The 27646-nt window shown below is 37.2% G+C and overlaps 1 protein-coding gene across 2 annotated transcripts in view; it reads left to right on the forward strand.

Annotated features, from left to right (window-relative positions):
* LOC105836910 (sodium- and chloride-dependent GABA transporter 1) overlaps nt 1-27646 on the forward strand; it is a 365264-nt gene extending 337618 nt beyond the window's left edge. For both annotated transcript variants that reach the window (XM_036285958.1, XM_036285959.1), the window contains exons 8-9: nt 25957-26124; nt 26213-27646. In XM_036285958.1, coding sequence (XP_036141851.1) covers nt 25957-26124; nt 26213-26302 — 258 coding nt within the window. In that variant the 3' untranslated portion in view covers nt 26303-27646. The remainder of the gene's footprint in view (nt 1-25956; nt 26125-26212) is intronic.

The following is a 27646-nucleotide window of genomic DNA, read 5'->3' on the forward strand; positions in this document are numbered from 1 at the left end:
TTTTATTAGTGACTAATTACTGACGTTAACTATAATTCTTTGTAATAATTGACGATTTGACCTCAAATGACAAATTATTGAGGTCTAGTGGACGACACCTTGCTACCTATAACTATTAATCATTATTTAAAGATTGGTTAATAAACAACATTATTAAAATTAATATAATATTTTATATAATTAATACTATCAATATTTTAGAATCATCCCAGGCACATAATATTTATGATAAATATTGCGACGTTAATTTTCTTCGCGTCTACAACTTCACCGTGTTTCTCAACAAAAGGGTTGGGCGCCAGGCGCGTAATCCGCGCCGCACAAAACTCGCAATACTCTCGGTACTTCGCACGACGGCCGAATGCCGGCTAGCCCGCCTCCACACGAAATGGCAGAGGGGCGAGGTTCTTTCTCGGTACGCGGAATAGGAGAGGAGAGGTCTCGCGTGAATAACTAGATCGACTGTATAAATATAATAAGCATGTATTGAAGTTAGAATGGCAACAACGTTGTCATCGATTACAATCTAATCGTTATACATGACTGCCTGGTACGGCTGCAGCGTACTTAGCTCCACATTCGCAATAGCTCAAAGCTTACTCTACACAGACTACAATCTACGTTCAATATGACGGCACACGACGTTAACAATACTTAATAGGCGATGAACGGGATGGGCCGCTACGTAACTTGCGCCTTCCGTCAGAAATTCTCATCTGCGGAAGCCCGCCTCGGTACTGCGCAACCGGCTCACACCCTCGGTATGCGGCAGATGAATCCCGGCGAATTACTTTACACGCTATCCCGTCGCGAGACTTTACTTCTTACGCAAATACAAAGATCGACTGTCGGCTCGACATACCCCCCGAGGGAGGAGACACTAGGCGCAATAACTAATCTATACGAGGCGAAGATCGACACGGCCCTGCTACGCGGTGACTCGACTCTCGGTATCCCGAGAATAATAGATTCGCCCACCGAACGCTCGGTAGGGTAATTAATTCTCACTAAAGGCCGGGCCGGCTGTCTTCGCTCTTACCGCGTGGTCGAAGTGGTGGCCTTACAAGCAGGGTAGCGTCGTCGATGGCCGTGGAACCGCTCTCGTTGCTATCTCGCCGAACAGTGACAAACCGTGGGCGGTCGGGGGCGCCGCGGACGCCCGCGCATCGATCGCGCTTCGATTTGCGCACACCGATCGCTAGTCGATGGGGGGTCCTACGCCCGTCCTGCAGGATCTCAGCGTCCGAGGGCGCCTCTGGTCGTGACGCCGCGTAATTTGAAGGCCGCGGATTGCACGCCACACTGTCCCTTGCTGTGTCTGCTGCCGCTGGGTCGGCTCGGGTTGATCGGGCCCCGTCCGGCCTACTCTTCGGGGCCGTGGCTACCGCGCCGGCTAGGGGCTTCCTCCACCCTGGTTGTCGGATGGCGCATGCTTCCTCCCCGGCGTCGTCCCCGGCTGCACCGGACTGCTGCTCCTCTCTCTACAATACAGTATAACAGCAGTGTCTGTCCCCTGACTTTTACAACGTACCTCAGTACTGTACGCAATTACTTGCCCTTGCTCGCTGTCCTCCGGCTGTCCGGGGCCCCGCCGCTCGGTCGTCTATGCTTCTCATTCATCTTCCCTCGACGGCTGCTCCGTTAATCACAAAAGGTCATCCTGGCGCACCACTTTTCCCGCGGATCGCGACTTCCGCTTGGCGGATACCTACGTGTCTTAAGAACTACAAAAATCTTATTGAGAAAAGGAGAGGCCGCTCCTCCCCCGCTCGGGGTAATGAGCGGCCCCAAATGACCTTTTCCCGGTCGGGCACTCCGGCCCTTGTGACTGACGAAAAACGTCACGTCACAATATTTATTAATATTTATTAATATTTATTTTTTCAAAATATATAAATATTTTACACATATTTTATATATACGAAGAAAAAAATCTTTATTCAACATATTAAAATATAGATTAAATATTTTATATAATATTTATGGTAAATAAAAGATAAAGATTTATATAAGTAATATTTTGTAAATATTTATAAATATTTCATAAATATTTTTATAATATTTATGATAAATCTTTATGATTTGTCAAATCTAAGACCACAAAAATATTTATAAAATATTTGGATAAATATTTATAAAATATTTAAATAAATATTATAAATATTTTATAAATATTTTATAAATATTGCGTTTTGTCTGAGGTATAATTTAGCTTTATCAAAAGAACAGAGCAAAAACATATTTCTATAAGTTATTCCACATGTTCTTTTGCATATGTAAAAATCAGGAAAAAAACTGTAAATTTATATTTATTTATAAAAATATTAGTTAACTACAAGTTTCATGTTTCTCGCATCTATTGAACTGATCTATAACAAATATGTATTTATGATCAATAAAGTGTTCATGGATCATCACAAAGGCCTAGGTAGCGTACGATCTTCGAAGTCAAGCAACGTCGACGGCGGTTCAGAGTTGGATGGGTGACCGCGGAAGTTAGGCAATTCCAAATGTGACTATGGTGTGGTGGGTCGTGATGCTTGTTGAGAAACAACGTAGATTTTTTTTTTACATTATAATTATGTTATTTCGATATTTTCATAATGCAAGTACTGCATATATGTATAGGACATGTACCCGAAATATTTTCTAAAACGTCAAAATAACGGCTTTTACTACCTGGGATAGTCATAAAAATGACGTTAAAATGTCGTCTTTATTAAATGTAATCTAAAAACCTATGTTTTGTCAAAAATAACAATAAAATACCGTCAAATGTACGATACTAGTTTCTTGAAAATGACGTCAATAATATGAAAATAATGACGTATTTCTGACGTCAATATATGACGTCGTTAAGATGAGACAAATGTACGTCAGTTTTACGACATTTAGACGTCATTCTATCTCGACATTATGACGTCTGGTTCGTCATAAAATGACCAAAAAATGCCGTCAATTAGACGTCACCTTGCTACTTGGGTATATTAACACGACCCGATTTATGCCAAAGTTATAACATTGTAAAATCAAACGAACTCACCAGAGTGAAGTTCGATTTGAATTATGCTTGAGTGTCTTGTCCGGATGGATAAATAATGTAGTCGTGCTTCCCTGCACGCTTACGCCAACAGTTTTAGAAAAACCCTAGGAAAAAGAAAATAAAGGGCCCTGCCGGCCCTGCTGCAGCGCTGCCGATCCCGCTGTGGCGCTGCCGGTCCTTGATCATTGCCCCACCCGACTGACGCGTCATTTGTTCAGAAAGAAAAGCAAATCGCCTAGGTCTCCAAGAAGAGTAGGGGAGGGCTTGGGGGGGGAATTGTCCATCCGGACAAGACACTCAAGCATAATTCAAATCGAACTTCACTCTGGTGAGTTCGTTTGATTTTACAATTATGCTGAGAGGTGTCTTGTCCGGATGGATAAATAATGTAGATGTTTAGAACGCGATTTGCGTAGGCAATAGTAGTCTTTTTTTTAACTATTTTTTGTGTACAAAAAATATTTAAAGGAGAATCTAGTTACAATAGTAGAGAGTTATAACTCTTAGTAAGTTATTCGCATGTTCCTATATTACCATTTTAAAGGTTTAATGTTTTTCAGTGCAAAGTATTGCATTACTAAAATCTTCTGGATCTATAATCTGTCGGTTATAGAACTGTGCAAAAGTTCGGGATTGGCCCGACCAGCCCGCTGCCCGTTTTATTAAATCTAACGAAACTCCTTTACGGGCTGCCAGCGATGTCGAGGCATGCCGAGTGCTATGAGCCGAAAAAATATCGGAATTGACTCCGCATTCTTCTAGGCCCAACTTGATCCACCGGCTTATAGTTTGGCGGCCCACGGCCTTATGCGGTTTTGTAAAGGAGATGAAAAAGGCGTCTCCCGAGGAAGCTCGACAATCTTTGGTCGCACCTAAATAGTATTTAACTATTTCGTAAAGGCATAGGCTTTCGTTCCCTATAAACGGAGAGAAAGCAAAACAGGGCTGTGAGCGCCCCGGCATAGAAGTTTTAATGCGGTCTGGGATTTTAATAATCAATTTGCTCTCTAAATGGATCTGCGACAGCCTTAGTGAGGCCAACGTTTGTACGCGTTGGCCTGTTCTGATAGCGAGGACTAAGACTAGCTTTTTTGTCACTGTTTCCAGAGAAAGCGACTCGTAGGGATATAGTTGTTGAAATTAGTGATCCAAGAGTAAATGATGGATGATAGATGTCGTTGGTCTGCAATTTATGTTGATTGATGATTGGTTGCCTTTCTATGTACTATTACGTTCTATGTTCTTCCTTCCTTCTCTCTTAAAAATTTTATTATCTATCAAAATATTATAACGAGAAGCATCTTGTAAGGATCCTCTTTAATAAAACTACTTTATTAAATAAATCTGACGTTTGATCTCGGGATTGAAGACCAATAAAACTAACAATAGTAAGGATAGCTTATTGATAACCGGGGCTGGGTCCCACACGTAATCGTAGCGTGGGCGAGGGGGTTTGAGAACCCCTACCCCCTTACAAAAGCGTCTTACCAGAGAGTGATTTCCGATTTCATCCTGTGAGATGAGTGACATTGCTGAGCGGATATTATTAATAGAAGAGTATGAGCTTGAATGCTCTAATTGCTGGGCTAAAAATTCCAGGAATTGAGATGGACTGGGATTAAATAAAGGCATCGCTGAGGAGCGATAGAAATGCCACCAATCCCGCAGGGGCTTTGAGTATTACCTGATTGTTGACTCCGCCAGGAAAGCTATAGTAGTGTCCAACGCTTGCGGCGGTACCTTGCGGGTTATAAAGCCTTGCCTGATAAGCTCCCGGCCGCCAGGGAAAGGGATCTCCAAGTTGGATGACAGTCCCTGAAAGGAGAAGAAAGTAAGTCCTAAGAAGGTGGAAATATTACAGGCTCTTGTGTTAAGAGGCGACGAAAAAGGGGGAACCATGCCTGAGAGGGCCACCAGGGTACCACTACTACTCCTTCCGCTTTATCAATTATTATTTTACGAAGCACGCGGGGAATGAGAATAAACGGTGGAAAAGCGAAGAATCGTATTTCCGACCAGGAAATGGTGAACGCATCAACTGCCACAGAACCCGGATCTGGGAACCAGGAGATGTAAGCTTCGCATTTAGCATTAATAATAGAGGCAAATAAGTCTATTTCGAATGGACCAAAGACCGACAACAGTGTCGAGAAGGCGGACTGAGATAAAGACCATTCAGTATCGATGCTGATTGCCCTAGATTCGCGATCTGCAATCATGTTATCAACGGAGGCGATGTAGGATGCAAAGAGGAAGATGTTGCGTTCCTCGCACCATTCCCAAATTTCTCTGGCCAATGCCATTAAATGTGGGTGCTGTATGGAGCCAAAGCGGTTAATATAGAATATCGCCGTTGTATTATCCAACCTAAGGAGGATATCGCAATTCGAAAGATCTCCCGCGAAACACTTTACAGCATAAAAAGCTGCTTTAAGCTCGAGAAGGTTTATATGATCTGATTTGTCCTGTTCCGACCACCAGCCACGAGTGCGACACTGTCCCCAGCTGGCTCCCCATCCTGATAAAGAGGCATCTGAAAAAATTTCTCGGGTTATTATTCCTGAACGAATAGCATTCGCCTGTTTAGAGTCAAGTAGGATATTAATCCACCAGCGGAAATCTTTGACTAAGCGAGTCGGAATGTCCATTTTCGCCGCGTAATTACCCTCAGCTCTTAGTAAAGCTAGGAATTTCTCTCTTTCAAATTCCTTTGTGTGCAATAATCCATACTGGACGGCGGGGCAGATAGAGATTAGTGATCCAATCATACTTGCAAAATCCTTGATTTGACATTTGGACTTTGTTGAAAAATGAGACATCATAGCCAGGAGTCTGCTCCTGCGCTTTGGAGGAATTGCTATTGACTGCGAGACCGAATTAAAAATAAAACCTAAATATTTGCATGATTGTGTGGGCTCTAATTGAGACTTTGAGTCGTTGATTAGAAAACCGAGGGAGTGCAGCAAGCCTCGAGCTGCCTGCACGTTCCGTAGGCATTCCTCCTTTGAAATTCCCATCAGTAGGATGTCGTCTAAATATACAATAGAGCACCATCCCTTCTCTCTCATATACGCCATCACCGGGCGCATGATTTTAGTGAATATATATGGTGCGGTGGAAAGTCCGAAGGGCAGGGCTGTAAATTCGTAGGTGACCTCTCGCCATTGGAAGCGGAGAAACCGGCGGAATTCGCGTGCTACTGGTACCTAAAAGTATGCGTCCTCTAAATCGAGGGTGGCCATCCATGAGTCCTGGGACATCAGTTGATCTACCATACGCCAATCTTCGAGCTGAAAATGCGATGGCGCAAGATAACAATTTAAATCTTTCAGGTTTAAAATGAAACGCATACCTCCCGACGCTTTCTCGATAAGAAAAAATAAAGATAGAAATTGATCGGGGGAGGGAGAGGAAATTTCTATGGCCCACTTTGACAATAGGCGAGAGATTTCTTTGTCGCAGGCATCTGCAATAGCTGTTGTAAAGTTAGGTTCGCGAAGAAAAGCGCAGGCTGAAGGTGGAGAGAAAAAGGGGATGCGATATTCCCTGATGGCCTCTAATACCTCAGAATCGGAGGTTAGTTTTTTCCATAGGGGTAAAAAAAGGGATAGTCTTCCTTTTTCTAGCTAAGCTGTTCTTACTTTTTCTAGCGGCGGGTCCGAGAACGAGATCGAGGCCTCGATCGGGATTGGGCACGATGGGTCCGGAGACGGCTCGCCCGATAAGTAGCCCCTGATTGGCGAGCCTGCGATGACGGTTGATAAGCAGGGGCTTTGGAGTTTCCCGCGCGCCTTGCTGGAAACTTCTGCGTAGGCTGTTGCCGTACTGGCTGCAGGGCGGTTCTTTCTTCTGTCGTCAAGGATATAGCCGGTTTTGATAGATCGCGTCTCGCTTTTTCGCATGCCTGATCTGATTTTAAGGTGTCTGCGAAGCTCGAGCCGAAAAGCCATTTGTCTACTGCCGATTCGTCAGCTGCTGATTTACCGACAAATGTGAGACAGGGTTTTATAAATGCCTGTCTTGACAGTGACAGACGATACTGGTAGTCTGCTATTAGATAAATCCCTTCCGCCAGTTTTATAATAGCTGCCTTTGTGGACTCATCGAGAACAGTTCCTTCCTGATGTATTCTGATTAGATCAGAAATGCCGGATCCTAGTGCATTCAGGCAGGCGCCTACCTGTAGCTGCTTTTTGACCTGGTACTTGTCTCGTTTTAGGATGCTTTGGCGTCTGCCAAGGGCCGCAATCAGTTCTTTATTGATCTTAGGTGGCCCTAAATTGGCTAGTTTGCCCTTGAGTTCGTATTTTGACAAAAGATTTAAACGAATCTCTTCCTTGAGACCCAAGCGAACTTCCGACCTGGTGGTGCTGAGTATGATTGGATTCCACGATGCCGTGTTCTCCAAGGCCTGTACGTTTCCGAATAACTCGGACGTCAGAGGGAACTCGTTCTCCTTATTGGATTCGTCCACGAACATTGCTTGGATCGGCGGCTGTGGTGCTAAAAAGCAGGAAAAATAACCAGGATCAGATAAGGCAATCGGCTATGTTCTGTTTTTATTAGGACAGGAACACACCTGGTTCGACGCTCCGGTTCTCGAGAACCGTCTGCCTATCTGCCTGGAATGTTACCACCGGAGAACCCATCTCACTATGGTTTCCCGGGGACGCGTGGACAATCGGCGAATGTAAGATCGAGGAATTCTGCCAGCTGTCTCCTAGACTAGCTTCTGCGGGCTTTTCCGGGAGACGCTGCTCTTTCATGAATGTCAGGATTTCCTTTAGGGTGGATGTCAATTCGCTTCTGGACGGTGATCTCTCTCGTGAGTTTTCGAGAGAGTTCGACCTAACCTCAGAATCGTATCTCCTCTTTGACCGATGCCTGGAACGGCTTCTGTGTTTACTTTTCGGCATATCCGTAATCTGCTATTAAATCTTTCGCGGAAGGTATGAAGAAAAGGCTGATATTTAGCATGAAAAACTTGAAGAATTTGAGAAAACACAAACGTACTGTTAACGTTACGCGCAACAGAAACACAATGACGCGTCAGTCGGGTGGGGCAATGATCAAGGACTGGCAGCGCCACAGCGGGATCGGCAGCGCTGCAGCAGGGCCGGCAGGGCCCTTTATTTTCCCTTTCCTAGGGTTTTTCTAAAACTGTTGGCGTGAGCGTGCAGGGAAGCACGACTACATTATTTATCCATCCGGACAAGACATCTCTCAGCATAATTAATGTTATAACTTTGGCAGTATAAATTTAGTCTATAATATACGGGAGTGTATGATATATCGAAACGCAACCGTGGTCGTAGCGAAGAAACATTAAAAAGCATTTAGAAATCCAGTAGACATCCAGTAGACATCCATAATATACGAAAGATATTTGCACAATTTCAGGCAGCAAACAATACAAATAGGGAATAATAGAAGAGAAGATCTTTTTTGTAAAATGTAATGTTGTACCCCTCGTTGGGAGTACGTTAGGGATTGCTGCCAGAGATCTCGCGAGGAGGATATTTAGTCACTACACACCACTCTTTGTATTGAGCACTTTTATTATAATGTCTGTTTTACAGTTTGCGGTTAGACGCAACCCCGCAAGGCAGAGTGTCGCGTCTATAAGTGTACTGTCGACGACCCCGCAAAGCAGAGTGTCGTTATCTCGGTTTGTCGCCTTCGAATTGACCCGTCCCTCACTTTCTTTTGGCGGTTTATATATCTGTAAATTTGGTAGTCGGATCGAGAGAAGGAGAAAATTGCGTGAGGGCATAAATCGGTCAGTATTCCAAAATCTTGCTTAAACAGCAAGTGCTGTCTAAGGAGCATTGCGCTAATTGTTGAGCGGATTGCGCGGAACCTCGCGCAATGCGCTCGATGCTGACTGCTACAGCTGGCCGACTTACGTCATCGGTGCTACAGACACCTTTCTTATCTGTGTGAATGTGTCACTCATAACAGTAAAATAAAATGTATTATAAAATATATATTTATACAAACATAAAATTTTAATTTAAAAAAAACAAATTAAAAACATTTGCACATTTCAATTGTACCCTACTTGCTGTCTTAATAATCAAAAGAGAAAACATTTCTACTAGCAGTCTTGAAAAAATAAAAAAAGAAAACATTAACTTTCTAAAATTTAACCATGCGCAGCAGTATTTTTTTATAATTTTTGGAATGCATGTTATACAAACATAAAATTTGTTTTAATTTAAGAACTAAAATTAAAGGCAATTACACATTTCGATTGTACTCTATTTGCAGTCTTAAAAAAATGAAAAAAAAAAACATTTAACCATGCGCAGCAGCATTTTTCTGTGCTTTTTGGGATGCATGACAAAGCCACGTTTTAATTGGTTCTGAAATTTCGTATTCAGTTGCTTGGGGATATTGCATTTGAATTGCATCTAAAACACACATAAATATATGAATAGTACTATATTTTTTATTTATATACACATACACACACACAATACTTACTGATAATGATTGAACATAGTTGTAAACTAGAAAAGTTTTTGTTGTTTTTTTGCCGTACTAGCTGTATTCTTTTATAATATCTACAGTAAAAAATTCTTTTTATTACATTTAGAGCAAACTGTTTTATATTTTTGCCGCCAATTTTGGAAAGTTTATCTATATTAGGAAATAAATATATTTTAATATATTAATATATTTTAATAAGTAAATATAAATTACACATTTTTTAATTATTTATAACATATAATTAATTTAAATTTTAATACAATTAAGAATTATAAAAAGATTAATACTGTAATAAAAACAAAAAAAAAACGTTTAATTTTTTATAATAAATTAGAAAATTAAAGAACAAATACTTTGCATTAAATTTTATAAAATAATTTTAAAAATAATAACAAATATTATTATTTATTTTACCAATTTATTGCGATAATTATTATCGATAAGGGCTTCTTCCAATTGGTTTAAATTATTATCACTTTCTATTGGAAATTGTGACATAATATTTATTGACATACGAAAAAATTTGGTAAGTGATAACTGTATTGTGAATTAATTCTTGTTGTAATTTAATAACTTTAACCGGTATTGTGACAATTTGTGATTTCTAGATGACATATTTGGGCACACGTCACGAATTGCGAGATGTCATATTAATTTTTAACCGACACGCTTGAAAAGGGCCTAAATTAAGGGTCGAAACGTAGCGCTTATTGTATCAATAAAAATAGCCAGTAAGGTCAAATAACTTCTACAATTTGTTATAATATTTATAGTTTCTTTATTTTGAGTATATTGTAATTTATACTGTAATTTTCCCATTGTTCCATGAAATCTGATTGATTTTGTAAAACTATTATAAATCTAATTTTTGTTTAAGAATCACAAAGTTTTTATATATATAATGCTTAAATTCATTAAACTCTAAAAGAAAAAAACATTCAAATAATTAATATTTAATAAAAATGTGTTTTTTCAATATTATACTTTAATAATAAAGTTCAATTACTATTAAAAAATAAATCTTATTATTTAATAAAAAAAAGTTTGTTTGAAACAAAATATTTACACATACACATCGTAAAATAATTTCATAATAATTAAAATAAATAGAAATTTAGGTACCTGTTGTTGTATCATGTTATACGTTAGAACTACTTCCGTGAGAAATTTTTTTATTGATTTCGATATTTTGTAAACCTATGCCATCTATTTAAAAAAATAAAAAAATTTAATAATTATGTAAAAATTTAATTACATTAATAAAATTTGTTTATTATTTTTATTTATTTCTAAAAATTAATAATTGTAAATTAGAAAATTTTTTCTACTTTTTAATATTACAATAATTCAAAATATGCAAATGTGTTACGCGTGTGTTTGTTATAAAAGATATACATTTGAAAAAATATTGTATTGTGTTTATTATTGTTTATTCAAATAATCTAAATAATAATATGACAGATCTAAATTTTTATATCTGTTATATCTGTTAATTATTAATATAATTTAATATTAATTAAACTTACCATTTTTCCTAAAAATGTCTGAAGTAAAATTATATATTTTTTTCTCTGTTAACTGTATTTGTTGCACTTCATTTTTTTGTTCTGATAAATGTTGATAATTTGTTTTATCTTGCAATATACGACGTAATTTATCATTCTTTAAAATTTGTAGTATTTTTGGATAATTATCTATTTCTTTATTTTTAACATGGTCATCAATTTCCTCTTCACTTGAAGAAAGTACTTTTAATGCATACAATCTTCTTCTTTTTCTTAGAACTGTTGCGCCTTGCGGTGCAACAAATGATTTTTGCCGTACCTTGCGGTGCGACAAAGATCTTTACGGGTTCGTTGCTACCCAAGGAGTAGGAACTCGCGGAAAAGGCGGCTTTTGTTGGCAGGGTCCTCAAATCACTCACTCACTGATTTTAAGTTAATTTAATGAAAAAGATTTATTTTTCTTCTGTTGTACAATAGTTGCGGTCGGCGAAGGTGCCGTGTCGTGTTACACTGGATAGATTAGATACGGCGCGTGACTCGAAGACAGCGCGTCGTGTCTTGCTCGCTCGAGGTTTTTGCGGCTAAGTCCCGAACTCGTGCGTATTCTACCCGTGCGGGCCGTACGTATCGGCTTGATTGCTTATCACTGATCCCGCGGGCCGCTGTTCGGCAGCAGCTTAAATAGTGTCGCGGATTTGATATAATAGTGGGGGCAACGGACCCTCCGCATAACCATATATGATCATTCCTGCGCGCGTCCGGCGCGTGGGAAATATTCACGAGCTTAGCAACAATTGCCAAAACGCAAGTATGCATTTCCGGTGGCATGATTGTTGCTAAGCTGGCTTCACTAAATTCCTTAAGGCGGCTGGTGCGTTGACCAGTGCGATGACCGGCTGGCAGCGCACGAGGCATATGTCACCTTGTGATAGCGAGCCTTCCTCGGCGAGCTATATGATCTTTTCTTACTTTAATTTTAATATTCTATATTCTTTATTTTATAATATTATTCTATTAGTTGCGAGTGCTTCGCTCACAACAGAACTGTCGTATCTTTGTTTGAATTTAAATCTAATAATTTTTCAGCTAATTTTAATTTATCTTTAGCTTTCATAAAAATATCTGAAAAAAATTTTTTATAATTTTTTCTTAAAATTACAAATAAAAATTTTAACAAAAAAAGTTATCTGTAACAAACAAAAGTTAACTTACCTGTACTTGCAAATATTCTTTTAACATGTATTATTTCCGTATTATTATTATTAAAATCTTTTATTTTTTCAACTGCTTTATCATATTCTTTTTGATTTGTTAAATTTGGCCAATATACTGCAGATTTTTTATCAGAAGTAAACCAATTGTTAGGTATTATTGAAGACCGTCGTTAAATTCGACAATATAATACTTTTTATTCATATATATTGACTGCATGTTTTTTTTTATATCTATGATAAACAAACATATATGCAACATTGGATAATATTAATTATTCAATATGCAATAATGATATAACGACAAATGTATTGCTTGAGTATTTCATTATTAACATTTTTTTGCTAATGTCCGATATAAGCCATATACATAATTCAGACAAATTACTAACTACATAAATATCAATTAATGATGACGAGCATGGAACATCAAATAAATCTCTTTTAATCATATATTTTCTACCAAAAACAACTAAACATTTTCTTGTGTTACAATATGCAATATTTTCAATTTTTACGATACTTTCATCTTCCATAAGACAACAATTATTGCCATCATTGTTTACTTTTGTAGTGTAATTTGAAGTATTAATAATTTTATACTGAGGATTTTCGCAATGATGAATAATAGGACCATTTGAATGTTAAGATAATTGGTAGGAATCTAAAAATTCTCACTATATTATTGGGTCAACAATCAGGTTACACAAAAAATCCATGCTTTTTATGTGAATGGGATAGTAGAGATCGAATGAACCATTACATAAGAAAAGAATGGCAGACAAGAACGTCTCTGCAACCTGGGTCTAAAAATATCATAAATGAACCGTTAGTTGAGCCTTTAAAAGTTCTTCTTTCACCTCTTCATATCAAATTAAGACTCATGAAACAATGGGTGAAAGCTCTGAATAAAAATGGTGAATGCTACCAGTATTTACAAGAAAAATTTTTCAACATCTCTGATGCAAAATTGCGGGAAAGAATTTTCGATGGACCTCAAATACGTAAAATATTGAGAGATGACAATTTTGTCACCAAAATGAATAAAGACGAGAGAACAGCATGGCTGAGTTTCAAAGATATCACGGAAAATTTTCTAGGAAACAACAAAAGTCAAGATTACAGAGAAAGAGTGGCAGAAATGATGGAGAACTATAGAAAACTAGGTTGCCTAATGAATCTTAAGTTGCATTTCTTAGATTCTCATATCGACTACTTCCCAGAAAATCTAGGTGATTATAATGAAGAACAGGGAGAAAAATTTCATCAGGACTGTGGGACATCAAGTGGGATGTGAATATGATGGCTGATTTCTGCTGGACGCTCAAACGTGATGTCTCAGTAAAAAGGAAGAAACGTAAGAGAAAGCCATTGCACAGAACATTCGAGAATAAAAGAGTTATATACACACACTCGAAAAAAAGCGGAAACCTAAAATTTATCAAAAAATCACTGAATTTCCAATGATGATAACTACGCGAGTAATAAAGATAGAGAGGTTTCTAAAAAAAGAAATTAAAGCTTCAAATGTCTACTTTAAGAATTGATTGATTTTTGCGTGCTAATTTTTTTCAAAATGGCGTATGACAAATCGAGAGCATGCGAAATTGAGAAATATTGGTCCGAGTTTGCGACGATCCATGGCGTGAGGCAAGTATCGCAATTTAATTGGATAAAAAGCATGCGATAGAACAGAGTCTCCCCTTCAAAATGCTTTTTTACTCGTCTCGATACGATGATTTTTCGCTGAGATTGCATTTAAACTAAAAAACTGCCTTTTTATTCAAATGCGCAGCGAGAAAATATCGTATCGAGACGAATAAAAAATCATTTTGAAGGGGAGACTCTGTATTATCGCATGCTCTTTATCCCATTAAGTTGCGACACTTGCCTCTTACCATAGATCGTCGCAAACTCAGACCAATATTTTTCAATTTCGCGTGTTTTCGCTTCACCATCCGCCATTTTGAAAAACCGTATCACACGTAATTGTAATATAAAATTTTTTTAAGTGGCAGACCAAATCTTGAAAATGCTTTTTGGAAAACCCAGCTAACTGCATTAGGTGCTGAGATATTCAATTTTGAATTTTTTACAATGCCCAATTTTAACTATTGCAAGAATAAAAATTCCGGGTTTCGCTAACAACCATGGTATTTTAAACCTCGAAACCATCCTCGGATTGTGAGCGTTCGACGTATATGCGCATATGTGTTGCGTAGCTGACGAATCACGGAATTTTACTACTCCAGACTCACATTAACACAAGCAAATCTGAGTAGTTATGTGAATGAAGCTTCCCCATTAGGAAATTTTGATATTCGATTTTACCACGTAGAAAAACTTCATTGAGATGTATCAGCTCCAGGAACTGTATTTCATATCTAATATCATATCTAATAAAAATAGGTGACTTTCATCTGACTATTTCTTATTAAAAGGTTTTACTGTGGGCATTAGCGTTACCCAATGTGGGGAGGGTCCCGTTAGCGCACGGTGCGATAGCGCACATTTCGATAGCGCACAACCCGATAGCGCACATCCCAATAGCGCACATTCCGATAGCGCACAGATCAAAGTAGACACAACAGGCTGAGTGAAACGGACACAGTAACAAACGGACACAGTGCGAAACGGACAAAGTAACAAACGAACTTACCACATGGGTTTGCGACTTTCCAGGGCACCCCTACTGACGAGGTAGATGCGGGAGAGGGAGCGAAGCCCCCTTGCACCCCCCCGCACGCGCGCGCGTGTGTGTGTGTGTGTGTGGCCACACTTTGTAATGTACCACATGAGTTTGCGACTTTCTACGCGTAGCGAGGTCCACTTACACTCCCTCCTCTTTTCTGTTTACATTCGACTACATTTAGTAAACACTACATGCCTATAAAATTTTATTGAAAATTTTGCACAAATTAATTTTTGTCTGATTGACACTGTCCGTTTTGTTACTGTGTCCGTTTTATTCAGCCTGCTGTGTCCATTTTAATCTGTGCGCATCTGGAACTCAGTCGCGCTATTGAGATGTGAGCTATCGGGATATGCGCTATTGGAAATTTACTAAATTTTTATGTGTGTTATCGGGATGTGCGCTGTCGAGATAATGCGCTTTTTACTTTGTGCGCTATCGAACTAATATGCATGTTTTTATTGTGCGATATCGGGACGTGTGCTACCAGAAATTTATTAAATTTTTATGTGTGCTATCGGAATGTGGAGGTAAAGCTCAATGAACTTTTTCTACGTGGTAAAATCAAATATTAAAATTCCCTAATGGGGAAGCTTCGTTCACGTAACTACTCAAATTTGTTTGTGTTAATGTGAGTCTGGAGTAGTAAAATTCCGTGGTTCGTCAGCTACGCAACACATATGCACATATACGTCGAACGCTCACAATCCGAGGATGGTTTCGAGCTTTAAAATACCATAGTTGTTAGCGAAATCCAGAATTTTTATTCTTGCAATAGTTAAAATTGAGCATTGTTAAAAATTCAGAATTGAATATCTTAGCGCCTAATGTAGCTAGCAGGGTTTTCCAAGAAGCATTTTCAAGATTCGACTGCCACTTAAAAAAATTTTATATCACAATTATGTGTGATACGTTTTTTTAAAATGGATGGTGAAGCGAAAACACGCAAAATTGAAAAATGTTGGTCTGAGTTTGCGACGATCTATGGCAAGAGGCAAGTGTGGCAATTTAATGGAATAAAAAACATACGATAATACAGAGTCTCCTTCAAAATACTTTTTTATTCGTCTTGATACGATGATTTCTCGCTGAGATATGCGCATTTGAATAAAAAGGCAATTTTTTAGTTTAAATGCGCGTATCTCAGCGAAAAATCATCGTATCAAGACGAGTAAAAAAGCATTTTAAAGAGGAAACTCTGTTCTATCGCATGCTTTTTATCCAATTAAGTTGCGATACTTGCCTCACGCCATGGATCGTCGCAAACTCGGACCAATATTTTTCAATTTCGCATACTCTCGCTTTGTCATACGCCATTTTGTAAAAAATTATCACGCAAAATTTTAATGAATAGATTCTTAAAGACATTTGAAGCTTTAATTTCTTTCTTTAGAATCCTTTCTATCTTTATTACTCGCGTAGTTATCGTTATTGAAAGTTCAGTGATTTTTTTGATAAATTTTAGGTGTACCGCTTTTTTTCGAGTGAGTGTATAATAGAAAAAAGGAGTGAATTTTTTACGCTATTCATTCACAGAAGCTCAAACTTGTCATACATATTGAATTTTCCCCGGGTAATGTGGTTACGCAAGCCTGCACGCTCCGGATTATGCATTTGTGACCCAAACTGATTTTACAAGGTGTTTTTTTTTTAGGTTAGGAAAAAATGAGCCAATTCAGAAATTCTGACCTTGAATTTGGATTCAACGGGTCAAAATACATAAAAATAGACTAGTCTGGTCCGCCGGACCAAGATTTTTAAAAAATTTTTTTTGAGGTTAGGAAAAATGAGTCAATGCAGCAATTCTGACATTGAATTTGGATTCAGCGGGTCAAAATACATAGACTATTCTGGTCCGCCGGACCAACATTAAAAAAAATTTTTTTTTGAGGTTAGGAAAAAATGAGCCAATTCAGTCATTTTGATCTTAGATTTAGATTCAACGGGTCAAAATACATAAGGATTGACTAGTCTGGTCCGCCGGACTAACCACTTTTTTTTATGTGCCTGTGTTATTTTTAATACTTGCAATAACAGTAATAACACTAACATTGAGAGCTATAGAATGGAGTTCTAAGAGCACTTTCTTCCATATGAGATAAATACTTTCCTTGAACTTACATTCAACACGTATATGCGAGAAAGGGTCACCGAGAACAACACTGTTCAGAAGCTTTTGCCAGCAAGCCTACCTGCACCGAGAAGAAGGCACTGAGAAGACGGTCCGAGTGAGAAAGAGACGGAGCTAAGAGCAAAGGATACGGCAGATGCTCCCGCTGCTTGACGCAACCCGAAGAGTGAGAGTCCCCTCCACGGACGCTGCGTGCAGGCAGGCGAAAGCTTCTGAGCTGGCATCGTTGCGTGCCGTGCTTCTATTTACACGAGACGCCGTTTGCGATATTCTGTAGATTATCGGATCTCAGTAACGACTGAATCGGTTGATTTCTAAATAGGCTAATAGATAACTTGCATCCAATTTATACAACAAAACGTTTTTATTTTTCCGCTACGTGACTTATGAGTGAAGATATCGCGATTTAAAGTTTCGCATCAAAAGTAAAAATATTTTAAGAAACGTCGTTATTGTCATTATTATAGTCGTCGTCGCCCGAGACAGATGATAGGGATTTTGTATTTCTGCTTTTCGCGCGATAGATGGTTTACGATTTTATTTATTTACGAGTTGACACGGACACGAGAAGTTACGTGTCATGATTGGCGCTCGCGTCCGCGCCGTTCGCGTGTCGAGACTTCGAGACTCGAGGTAATGGTAATCTGCGGCGTGTTTCACGTCTATAATGTGATGTGACAGTTCAAGGTTAGTGACGTATTGACGTGCGCGAGATTAGTAGCGAGTTAGTTTGCATATTACATCATGGATTACATCGTGGAGGAGAATACGGCTGTGCTTAATTTAAAGAGTTTAGTACAACACTATGCGTTATATAATCAGATAAGTTACACTAAATTTTCATTTTTTGTATGGAATAAGTATTCTTAGATAAGAGTAATACTTTGTGTTATGTTTTATTTTTAGTGATTTACACCCTGCATTTAGGCCGCGACCGAGTGAGTCCCAGATGCGCACAGAGCAAATGCACACAGACCAAATACGCACGGACCAAATGCACACGGACCAAATGCGCACAGTCGCAAACCTATGTAGTGCAGAGAATGCTTTGCACATACACACACACACACACACACACACCGGGGGAGGGGGGAGTGCAAGGGGAGACTTTTCCGAAAAGGGAGAGGTGCTCGAAAAGTCGCAACCCATGTGGTAAGTTTGTTGGTTATTGTGTCCGTTTGGTCTGTACGCATTTGGTCCGTGCGCATTTGGTCTGAGCGCATTTGGTCTGTGTCCGTTTCACTCAGCCTGCTGTGTCCGTTTATTACTGTGCGCATCTGGGACTCACTCGTAGAAATGTACGGTGTACATTATTTTGTGTCATTTGCAACGTGTCCATTTGCACTGTGTCCAATTGTACCGTGTCCAAGTGAAGGCCACTCGATCCGCACCATATATGTTACACACGATATTTTTTGTTACCTATGCGTTGAAATGTGGTCTTTGAGTACGAATTGACAAATTAGTCGAGATTAGGTTCGCGAAAAGCGTTGGTAATTCTGCAAAAGTTATCGTAATATCTCGCGCATGAGGGTGAAATAATGAAGTTAGACATAGTTAAAATCAGCTGGTCGTGGAGTAAATTATATGATTAAATTAGTGTTGTAAAATTGAGGGAGGGATATTTTTGTCATGTACTGGGGGCACAAAAACAATAAAATAATTATTTATTTGCGTAGGATAACAGAGTTAAACGTGACTTTGTGGCTAGTAAAGTGTTACGAAGAAAACCACTTTCGATGCACATACATATATGTACATGTCTACCATACAAAACATTAGGATAATAATAAATAAATTCATTCATATATAGTATTATTATTAGAATAATAATAAATAATTTCATTTATATATTAGTACTATTATTAATTTCTTACTCGTAATCACTTTATTACAATTAAATACATTCCTACGAAACATAAAAATATACTAGTACATATATTTAGGTATATTGCATATTCCAGGTATATACTTTCTTGATGTAATATACATACAATGAATGTGAAATTATGCGCAAATGAAACCGGGTTAATATACATAGAAGGTTCATAGTATATACATACATACACTGAATCAAACGTTTGAAAATTGCCTTTGCGCTAGTGTATATAATATCCCCACAAAAATTACCTTTTTAAAAAGGGTAAAAAACCGCCAAGTATACGCGCGCAAAAAACTCCCTCAAAAATATATTTTTATACAAAACGTTCTCAAAAATGTATTCTTGTAAAAGAACAAAAAATATATTTTCTCTACAAAAGTAATGATATGAAGAAAATGCGCCAACTATGAAAATGGATGTTCATACAAACTAGAACATCTACTTTTACAAATACTTATTTGTACAAATATTACAAATAAATATTTTAATATAAATAAATATTTTACTACAAAAACTTGGCGCCGCTAAACTGAATAATTTACCAACTCTCTTTTTATTTTGTGCGTGCATCTGAATGTGTGTGTGTGTGTGTGTGTGTGTGTGTGTGTGTGTGTGTGTGTGTGTGTGTGTGTGTGATATATAACTTCGTTTATAAAAAAGCAATTTTTAATATTTTAATCTCTTATGCGTGCGTGCGTACATTCCTCCCCCCCCCCCCCCATTACCTCGACAGGCGGATTCGACCGCCAATCAAGACACGTAATTTCTCGTTCTGTTATTCCGCGGACACGAACATGCACTTTTTGTCAATTCTCGTGCCCCTGTCACGTTCAAAATCATCTATCGCGCGAAAAGCAAAAGTACAAATCCCCACCATCTGTCCCGGGCGACGACGATAATAATGACGATGACGACGACGATTCTTAAAAATTTTACTCTTGATGCGAAACTTTAAATCGTGATATCTTCGCTCATAAGTCACGTAACGGAAAAATAAAAACACTTTTGTTATATAAATCGGATGCAAGCTATTCATTAAGCTTATTTAGAAATCAATCGCTTCCGCCGTTATTGAGATCCGATAATCTACGAAATCTCGCAAACGGCGTCTCGCGTAAATAGAGGCACGGCAATGCCTCGCGCGCGTACACGTGCCTCTTGATATGATATGTACACTGTATGTATGTATATTCCGTATATACGTTATTATATGTAATATGTATAGATCACATATATAAATTTGTACACACATTAGATACTTTTTAAACATTAGAACATCCTATGTATGTTCTATGTATATAAATATGTATATAAATATATGGATATTTTATATTCTATACATATATAAAAAATATAAAAAGTATATAAAACACATATCATATGTATGTGAAATAATTACTACATATCATATTTTTAAATAAAAGTTTTTATAATTCTGTCCTAATTTTTCTCAATCCTTTTCATAGACTGACACATCAACCTCAGTCGATAATACGTCGATGGCAAAATCTTATTTGCTTCCATGCTCTTGGGTGATCCCCTTTGATTCAGTAGAAAATGCACTTTGTTCACGTGAAAACGTCACGTAGCGGTGGTAGTGAAAAGAATACTTTTCACATTCTCTGTATATACATAGAATATGAAATATCCATACGTGTATATATATATACATTACACGTATATAATTTGTGTAAACCCTGGTGCAAATGTAAAATCGGAGCGTAAGTCGAATGTAAAGGGAGAGTAATAGAAGCGTTAACAAACCTTCTACAAAGCGTAAAGGTTTGTTAACGCTTCTATTACTCTCTCTTTACATTTGACTTACGCTTTAATTTTACATTTTCACCAGGGAACTTTGTCGTACGTAATATGTATATGTATATGTATATGTATATGTATATGTATATGTATATACATTGCTGTATATTTTACATACATACATTATACCATTTCTAATAAAAATATAAAAACTGTGTGACATACACGCACCCATGGCCGCGACCGCCAAAGCTGCGAGTAGTGCGCGAGGCCGCCGCTAAGCGAGAGCGCGGCATGCTTCACCCGTAAGTAAGGTGACAACAGAAGGGCATTATAAAGAGACCACCTACAGCAAAAAGTCAACTCGCCAGCTCTGTGTAGTGTGCTCCTCGGGCTTACGCCAAGGATATAAGGAGTCACTCCGCTTACACAGAGAGAGATCTTTTTTACTGGGCCTCCGCCTACTCGGAGAGAGTTCTAAGACCTCCGAAATCTTCCTCGCAAAACTACCGCATCGAAGCTGCCACGGGTCAAAAGGGACCGTAAAGGTCCTATATACGCTCGATATCTTCGGAGTACCCCGAAGTGATCCGGTCAACAGTGGCCGCATAAATCTCGTATCTCCTGTGAAGATTGGTGTAAATCGAACTCTCCCCGGAGAAGATCCGCGATCCATGTCGCCAGCCACGGGTCAAACAGGCAATTCGAGCAACGCAGAACGTTTGGACACGTAACGATTGGACGCGGCTCGATTGAACACCGCACAGTCTTCTAGTAAAAAAACATTAATATATCATATAACAGATTATCTAACCTTAGAAACATCTAGCAGAAAAAAATGTCGCTTTGTCAGAAAAAAATGTGAATTTTAAAAGTCTATATACGTATTTTTACGAATATTTTGTTTTGCGTGGAAAGTTGCAAACCCATGTGGTATAGAGAATGCTTCGCACGCGCGCACAGACACACGGGTGGGAGAGGGGGGGGGGGGTGCAAGAGGTCTTCGGTCCCCCCTCTGCACGTACCCCGTCGCTAACCCATGTAAATTGTATTAAAAATCTCCAAATATATGTAAATGTGTGTGTGTGTCCAATCTCGTGCGGTGTCCAATAATGCGATGTCCAATAATACGGTGCCCAATCGTGCGGTGTCCAATAATGCGATGTCCAATAGTGCCGTGTCCGATCGTGCGTGTCTAATCGAGCCGTGTCCAATTGTTACATGTCCAAAAAGAGGTTATCCACCGCAGTTCTGTAACCAGGTGCATGTAGACGCTGCCAGAAACTCCTCCGACGCCGTCGCCACCATTTCTCAAACATCGAGCTGGTGCCGACTATACCGAAGTCGCTTCCCCGAACACCTGGGAAGAAGCGACTCTGTCATCCTCGGCTCAAGAAGAAGCTATGACAGCTCTTCGGGACGGACAGCGATTCAGACTAGGACGCACTAGCCGTCCTCAAGCACCTCCGGATGCCACCTAATCCTTCCACGTCGTGACTTTCCCGCATCCAAGGACGGCGAGGAGTATCGACGAGCTCAAGGATACATAAAGTACAATCACACACTGACACCTATCCACCTGTATCTGACGAAAATATGGAACACGTTTTATTTAAATTGTGGGACCTTCTGATTGACTTCACCTCACCAACCTTCCCACACATACATTACATATACATAACTTTGTCGTACATAGTATACAAATTATGTATGTGTAATGTATATTTTTATGACACAATGTACAACTGTATAATGTATGGCAATGTATATACATATTACGTGCAACAAAGTTTATACTAATTATGTATGTGCAATGTATGTATTTAGAAATTGCATAAATGCATGTATATTAGAGTACAGAAAGACATATACAGGGTGTTACAAAAGCATCGGATTTGCTTAGCACCATGCGATAGAGAATGAAAATCTAAGAAGAAATGTCTAATACTATTTTTCGATACGGTAAATAGTTTCGCCTTAATTCATCATTGTAATAAGTCAATAAGCGCGGAGGTACAAGAGAAAGTCAGTGACGGAAAGTGCGTGAAGTTGACTCCTTGTTATTAAAAATTGAAAAATGCTTCTAATACTAATAATTATCGATAAAATTCTTTGAAAGGCTACCAAAATTTTCAATGAAACTATCGGTTATCGAGAAATATTTCCATTTTGACGAGACTTAGAAAATTTTCGAATTTGTATCTTCAACTAAAGAAATTTTTTATTCCGCAGTTTACAGCTTCGAGTGCTAATAATCATCGATAGAATTCTTCAGGCGGCTACCAGAACTGTCGATTACCAAAAAAAATTTTACTGCTATAGGCCTTACAAAGATTTGTCTATCAGACAAAGTAAGAAAAAATTTAATGGTAATTAAATTTATTTATTATAAAACGATAAAACATTATAACAAGTGCTTCTTATAACAAGTGCTCAAGTGTCCACCATTAGCTTCCAAAGATTGATTTGCTCTATTTGTGACACTTTCCGTCAAAATGGAAATATTTCTCGGTAATTGACAGTTCTATTGAAAATTTTGGTAGCCTTTCAAACAATTTTATCAATAATTATTAGCATTAGAAGCATTTTTCAATTTTTAATATCAAGGAGTCAACTTCACGCATTCTCCGTCACTGACTTTCTCTTGTACCTCCGCGCTTATTGACTTATTACAATGATAAATTAAGTTTATTTAAAACTATTTACCGTATTGAAAAATAGTATTAGACATTTCTTCTTAGATTTTCATTCTCTATCGCACGGTGCTAAGCAAATCCGATGCTTTTGTAACACCCTGTACATATTACGTACAACAAAATACAGACATATTAGGTACATTTGACATACATTGTATTACACATAATCACGAGACACGGTAGTGTCTCGCGCCAAGTGTTACGCGCAGCGCGAGACCGCCCGTGTATATTTACGCGAAAAGACGACTTGCATCCGATATCAGATTCTCAATAACGGCTGAATCATGTTCTAACTAGGCTCAATCGAAAGTTTGGGTTTGATTTGTATAAGAAAACTGTTTTTATTTTTATTCTACATGCCCTACGAGTGGAGATATTGTCACGCAAAGAACGAATTTTTAATTTTTCATTTAAGATACGTCGTCGTCACTCTTTATTTTTTGTCCAGTACATGAAATCAACACTAGAAGGCATTAATATTTATCTGTGACAGGTCTCTTATAAAGTGTTGATGTATACTATATTGATATGATAAATCGCTGTCATTCGTGATATGATCGTTTTTAACAGAATAAAAAATAAATATTAAGTGATATATCTGTAAATCGTACGGTTAATAATTTCTTATAAGAAGAAAAGTCTCGTAGATCCGATGAGAAGTGCGCGTTCGCAGTCGAATATATGCTTTGACGTTAGCAGACGAGTTTGCGGCGAGTTTCACATGATATATAAAGTTGACAAAAGTAATATAGAGAAAGAAGCTCTATAAGAAATTACAAAGCATGCAGTATCAGGAAGTTATATAGTAGAAAAAAATTTCGCTATACTTTTAGTAAATTATACTAAATTTACTAAAAGTATAGTAAATTATCAATATATATAATAATTTTTTATTGCAAAAATATATAATATTCTAAATAAAAACTACAAAATGCGTGATATCCGAACAAAATTACCTTTTTTAAAAAAAGCGCCAAATGTGCGCGCCCCTAAAAAAAACTATTATATTAGGTAAATTGTCTTACTGTCCTATTGTTTTATTGTCTTCTCTACACAAATAATGATATAAAGTAAATGCGCCAATTATAAGAATATTTATACAAAATTTATTTATTATAATTTTTTATTAAAATATTTAACAATAAACGGACTTGATGATCAAATAATTGAATGATTAAAATCAACTAACGGGATTATAGTGAAGCAAAAACTTGGCGTGCCCGGGTCGTTAAAACGCAATGAACTATCAATGTTAAACAATAAAAATATGGAAATTATTTGTAGAAATAAAATAATGAAAAAATGATAACCCATTAAAAATTTTACAAAGAAAATATGTCAAGTACATAAACGCATTCAAAAATGGGACAAGATCAATACAATTGGACAAGTATATATATTTGAAAAAACGACTTAGGAAAATCTTATAAAATCTATTAAAAAATTATTTAAATTATTTGTACGAATAAAATAATAAAAATATAAAATACATCAATAAATATACATGTTATATATTGCGATATACATCTATCTGTATATAAAATGTGTAAACGTTCAATATACAAAATATTATTTTTATATCATGAAAAAAAATGGATATTCATATTAGGTCGTTCAAGTCAAACCGGGATTTTTAAGTTTACAAAATAAAAGAACAAATTTTAAGGAGCAAAAATTGCATTTATTCTTTGACACACTCCCCTGCTATACCCGTACATTCATCCCAGCGCCCACCAATGCCTGGAAAGCCCCGGCATAGAAAGACCCGCCATCACGTATAAACTATTTTAGGAGAGCCCGCGTCTGAACCGTTCTGGGACAGCCTGCTTCACTTCGTCATCTATGCTGAAATGGTGATCTCCGAGGAACTCCTTTAGAGATCCAAACAGGTAAAAATCACTCGGAAAGGAGTTTCTCGAAGGTCACCATTTCAGCACCTATGACGAAGTGAAGCAGGCTGCTCAGACGCAATGACGAACCCCTCTATGCCAAAGCCTTCCAGACACCAAATAAACGTTGAGATAAAATGAGCAGGAGAGTACGTCGAAACCTAAAGTGGAAGCTGCATCTGTTTTTTGACGTACCATGCTGCATTGGATTCTGTTTGGATCCCTAAAGGAGTTCCTCGGAGGTCCTCATTTCAGCACTGATGACGAAGTGAAGCGGGCTGTCATAAAATGGTGACGTTCAGACGTGATGCCGGATCTTTCTATGCCGGACTTACTAAGCATTGGTTGGGCGCTGAGATGGATGTATGGGTGTAACAGAGAAAATGTGTCAAAAGATAAATGCAAGTTTCCGCTCCTTAATATTTGTTCTTTTATTTTGTAAACTCAAAAGTACTGGTTTGACTTAAACAATCCACGTATAATATTTGATATTATATGGGTTATTTCTTAATATCATATTTTATAAGATTTATGAGATTATCAATTTTTAATATCATTTTGCTGATATTATTATTTCTTATATTTACGTTAAGTAAATTTTATTTCAATAAAATTTTGACATAATATAATTAAAAAATATTTAAATGTTAAACTTAGGGCGTTTTTGTCTTCAATCTGGTTCAGTGGACACCTATAAAGTACCTGGATTATGAATATCCATGGTGGTCACATGCATTAGGCTGGTTTACAGCGTTATCTTCCATGCTTTGCATACCTGGATACATGGTCTACGCTTGGATGACTACACCAGGCGATAATAGGACGGTACGTACAAACAAATTGAGAAAAGAAGGTTATTGAAAACAATTTATTTCACAATTTATTTTTTAAATATATTATTTCTCTCTTGCAGAAATACAAATTGTTAATTCACATAGAAGATGACGTCGCCACTCTACGAACAAAAATGGGTCAACCAGCAGTCGAGTTAACGCCCTTATAATTTTCATTTCAATAGGCAGTGTATGTACACATACAAGCTCGCCTAGTCCAATGATACAGTTTCTATCGTTTTCTATCACCTGTAAAATTAATGAATTATAAGGAATTAATAGAAATTTCTTCTGTAAACTGATAGATTTCTAATCTTTAAAATCTAGGGAGTAAATTTAAAAAATATTTAAATGACAATGCTAAATATTATTTCACATATAAAAGTAATGTAAAGTTTTGAAAATAGAAATAGGATGTGAGAAATATAATTTGAATTCATGAACTGATCTTTAACTTCAAAGAATGGTTTCAAAATGTAATTTCATAAAATGAGTTTCTGCCAGTTTCTCTTAACATGTCGCTTTCATAGGTTATCATAATAACGGTTATTGTATAAGAATGCGCGCCATAATAAGTCGTTGAGGATAGGCGTCCTTCAATCAAAATATGATTCGACGCAAAGTGGAGAGCCAGCAATTCAATGAACCTCAGAAACAAATACATTCTACACTGCCTCGGTTCTTATTTTCATCCTTACTCAACAAAGAACTTCGCTGGCTTTGTACATAAACTATTTATTTACATTCATAATGATCGCATAATTTCAATAGAGTACGTCATGCGGAAGTTCGCTCGTGACATTGTAGTTAAATAATCATCTTAAGATCAAACACAGAATGTACGAATCCAGTTGCATCATTGTTGCAATAAAACTATTAAAAATTTATTTTATTGAAGTATTCAACGGATTATCTTTATATTCTCACAAATAGGTTGTGAAACATAGTTTACCAAGTATATACGGATCATATTCATTTTTTAAAACAGCAAACATTTATAATCCCCTCTAGCTTTAAGGCTTATAAAAAATCAAGGAGTAAATTGATTATTTAGACTATTAATTATTTAGATTTTAGACTACTTTACTTTTTCAACCTTTCATTTGTTTATTGTTATATAAAAACATAATTTTATAAATCTATTCTTTAAAAAACATAAAGTAAATGAAGGTGTAAAAAAACGCTTATTTTCTACTTCTATTGGTGTTTTTAACGTCGCGCTTGCATCGAATCATGTTTACATATGCGTTTAATAATTGTAACTTATTTTAAAATTTAATTTTAATTCCTATTATAACTAAAAAATTGTTTGCGACTCACCAGTGAGTTCAATTCATACTTTGAGAATCCCTCTATAATATTTTTTTAATGCCGAATGGAGATTGCATTGATGGCTTTGACCTTATAACGTATGTTATCAAAATCACCCTTCTAAATAACTATAAAAAATTTTAAACGTTGCTCTTCGTTCATTATATAGATATTAAAGATATTAATAAAAAAATATTGCAAAA

Source organism: Monomorium pharaonis, chromosome 4 (assembly GCF_013373865.1).
Source record: "Monomorium pharaonis isolate MP-MQ-018 chromosome 4, ASM1337386v2, whole genome shotgun sequence".
Taxonomy (NCBI): Eukaryota; Metazoa; Arthropoda; class Insecta; order Hymenoptera; family Formicidae; genus Monomorium; species Monomorium pharaonis.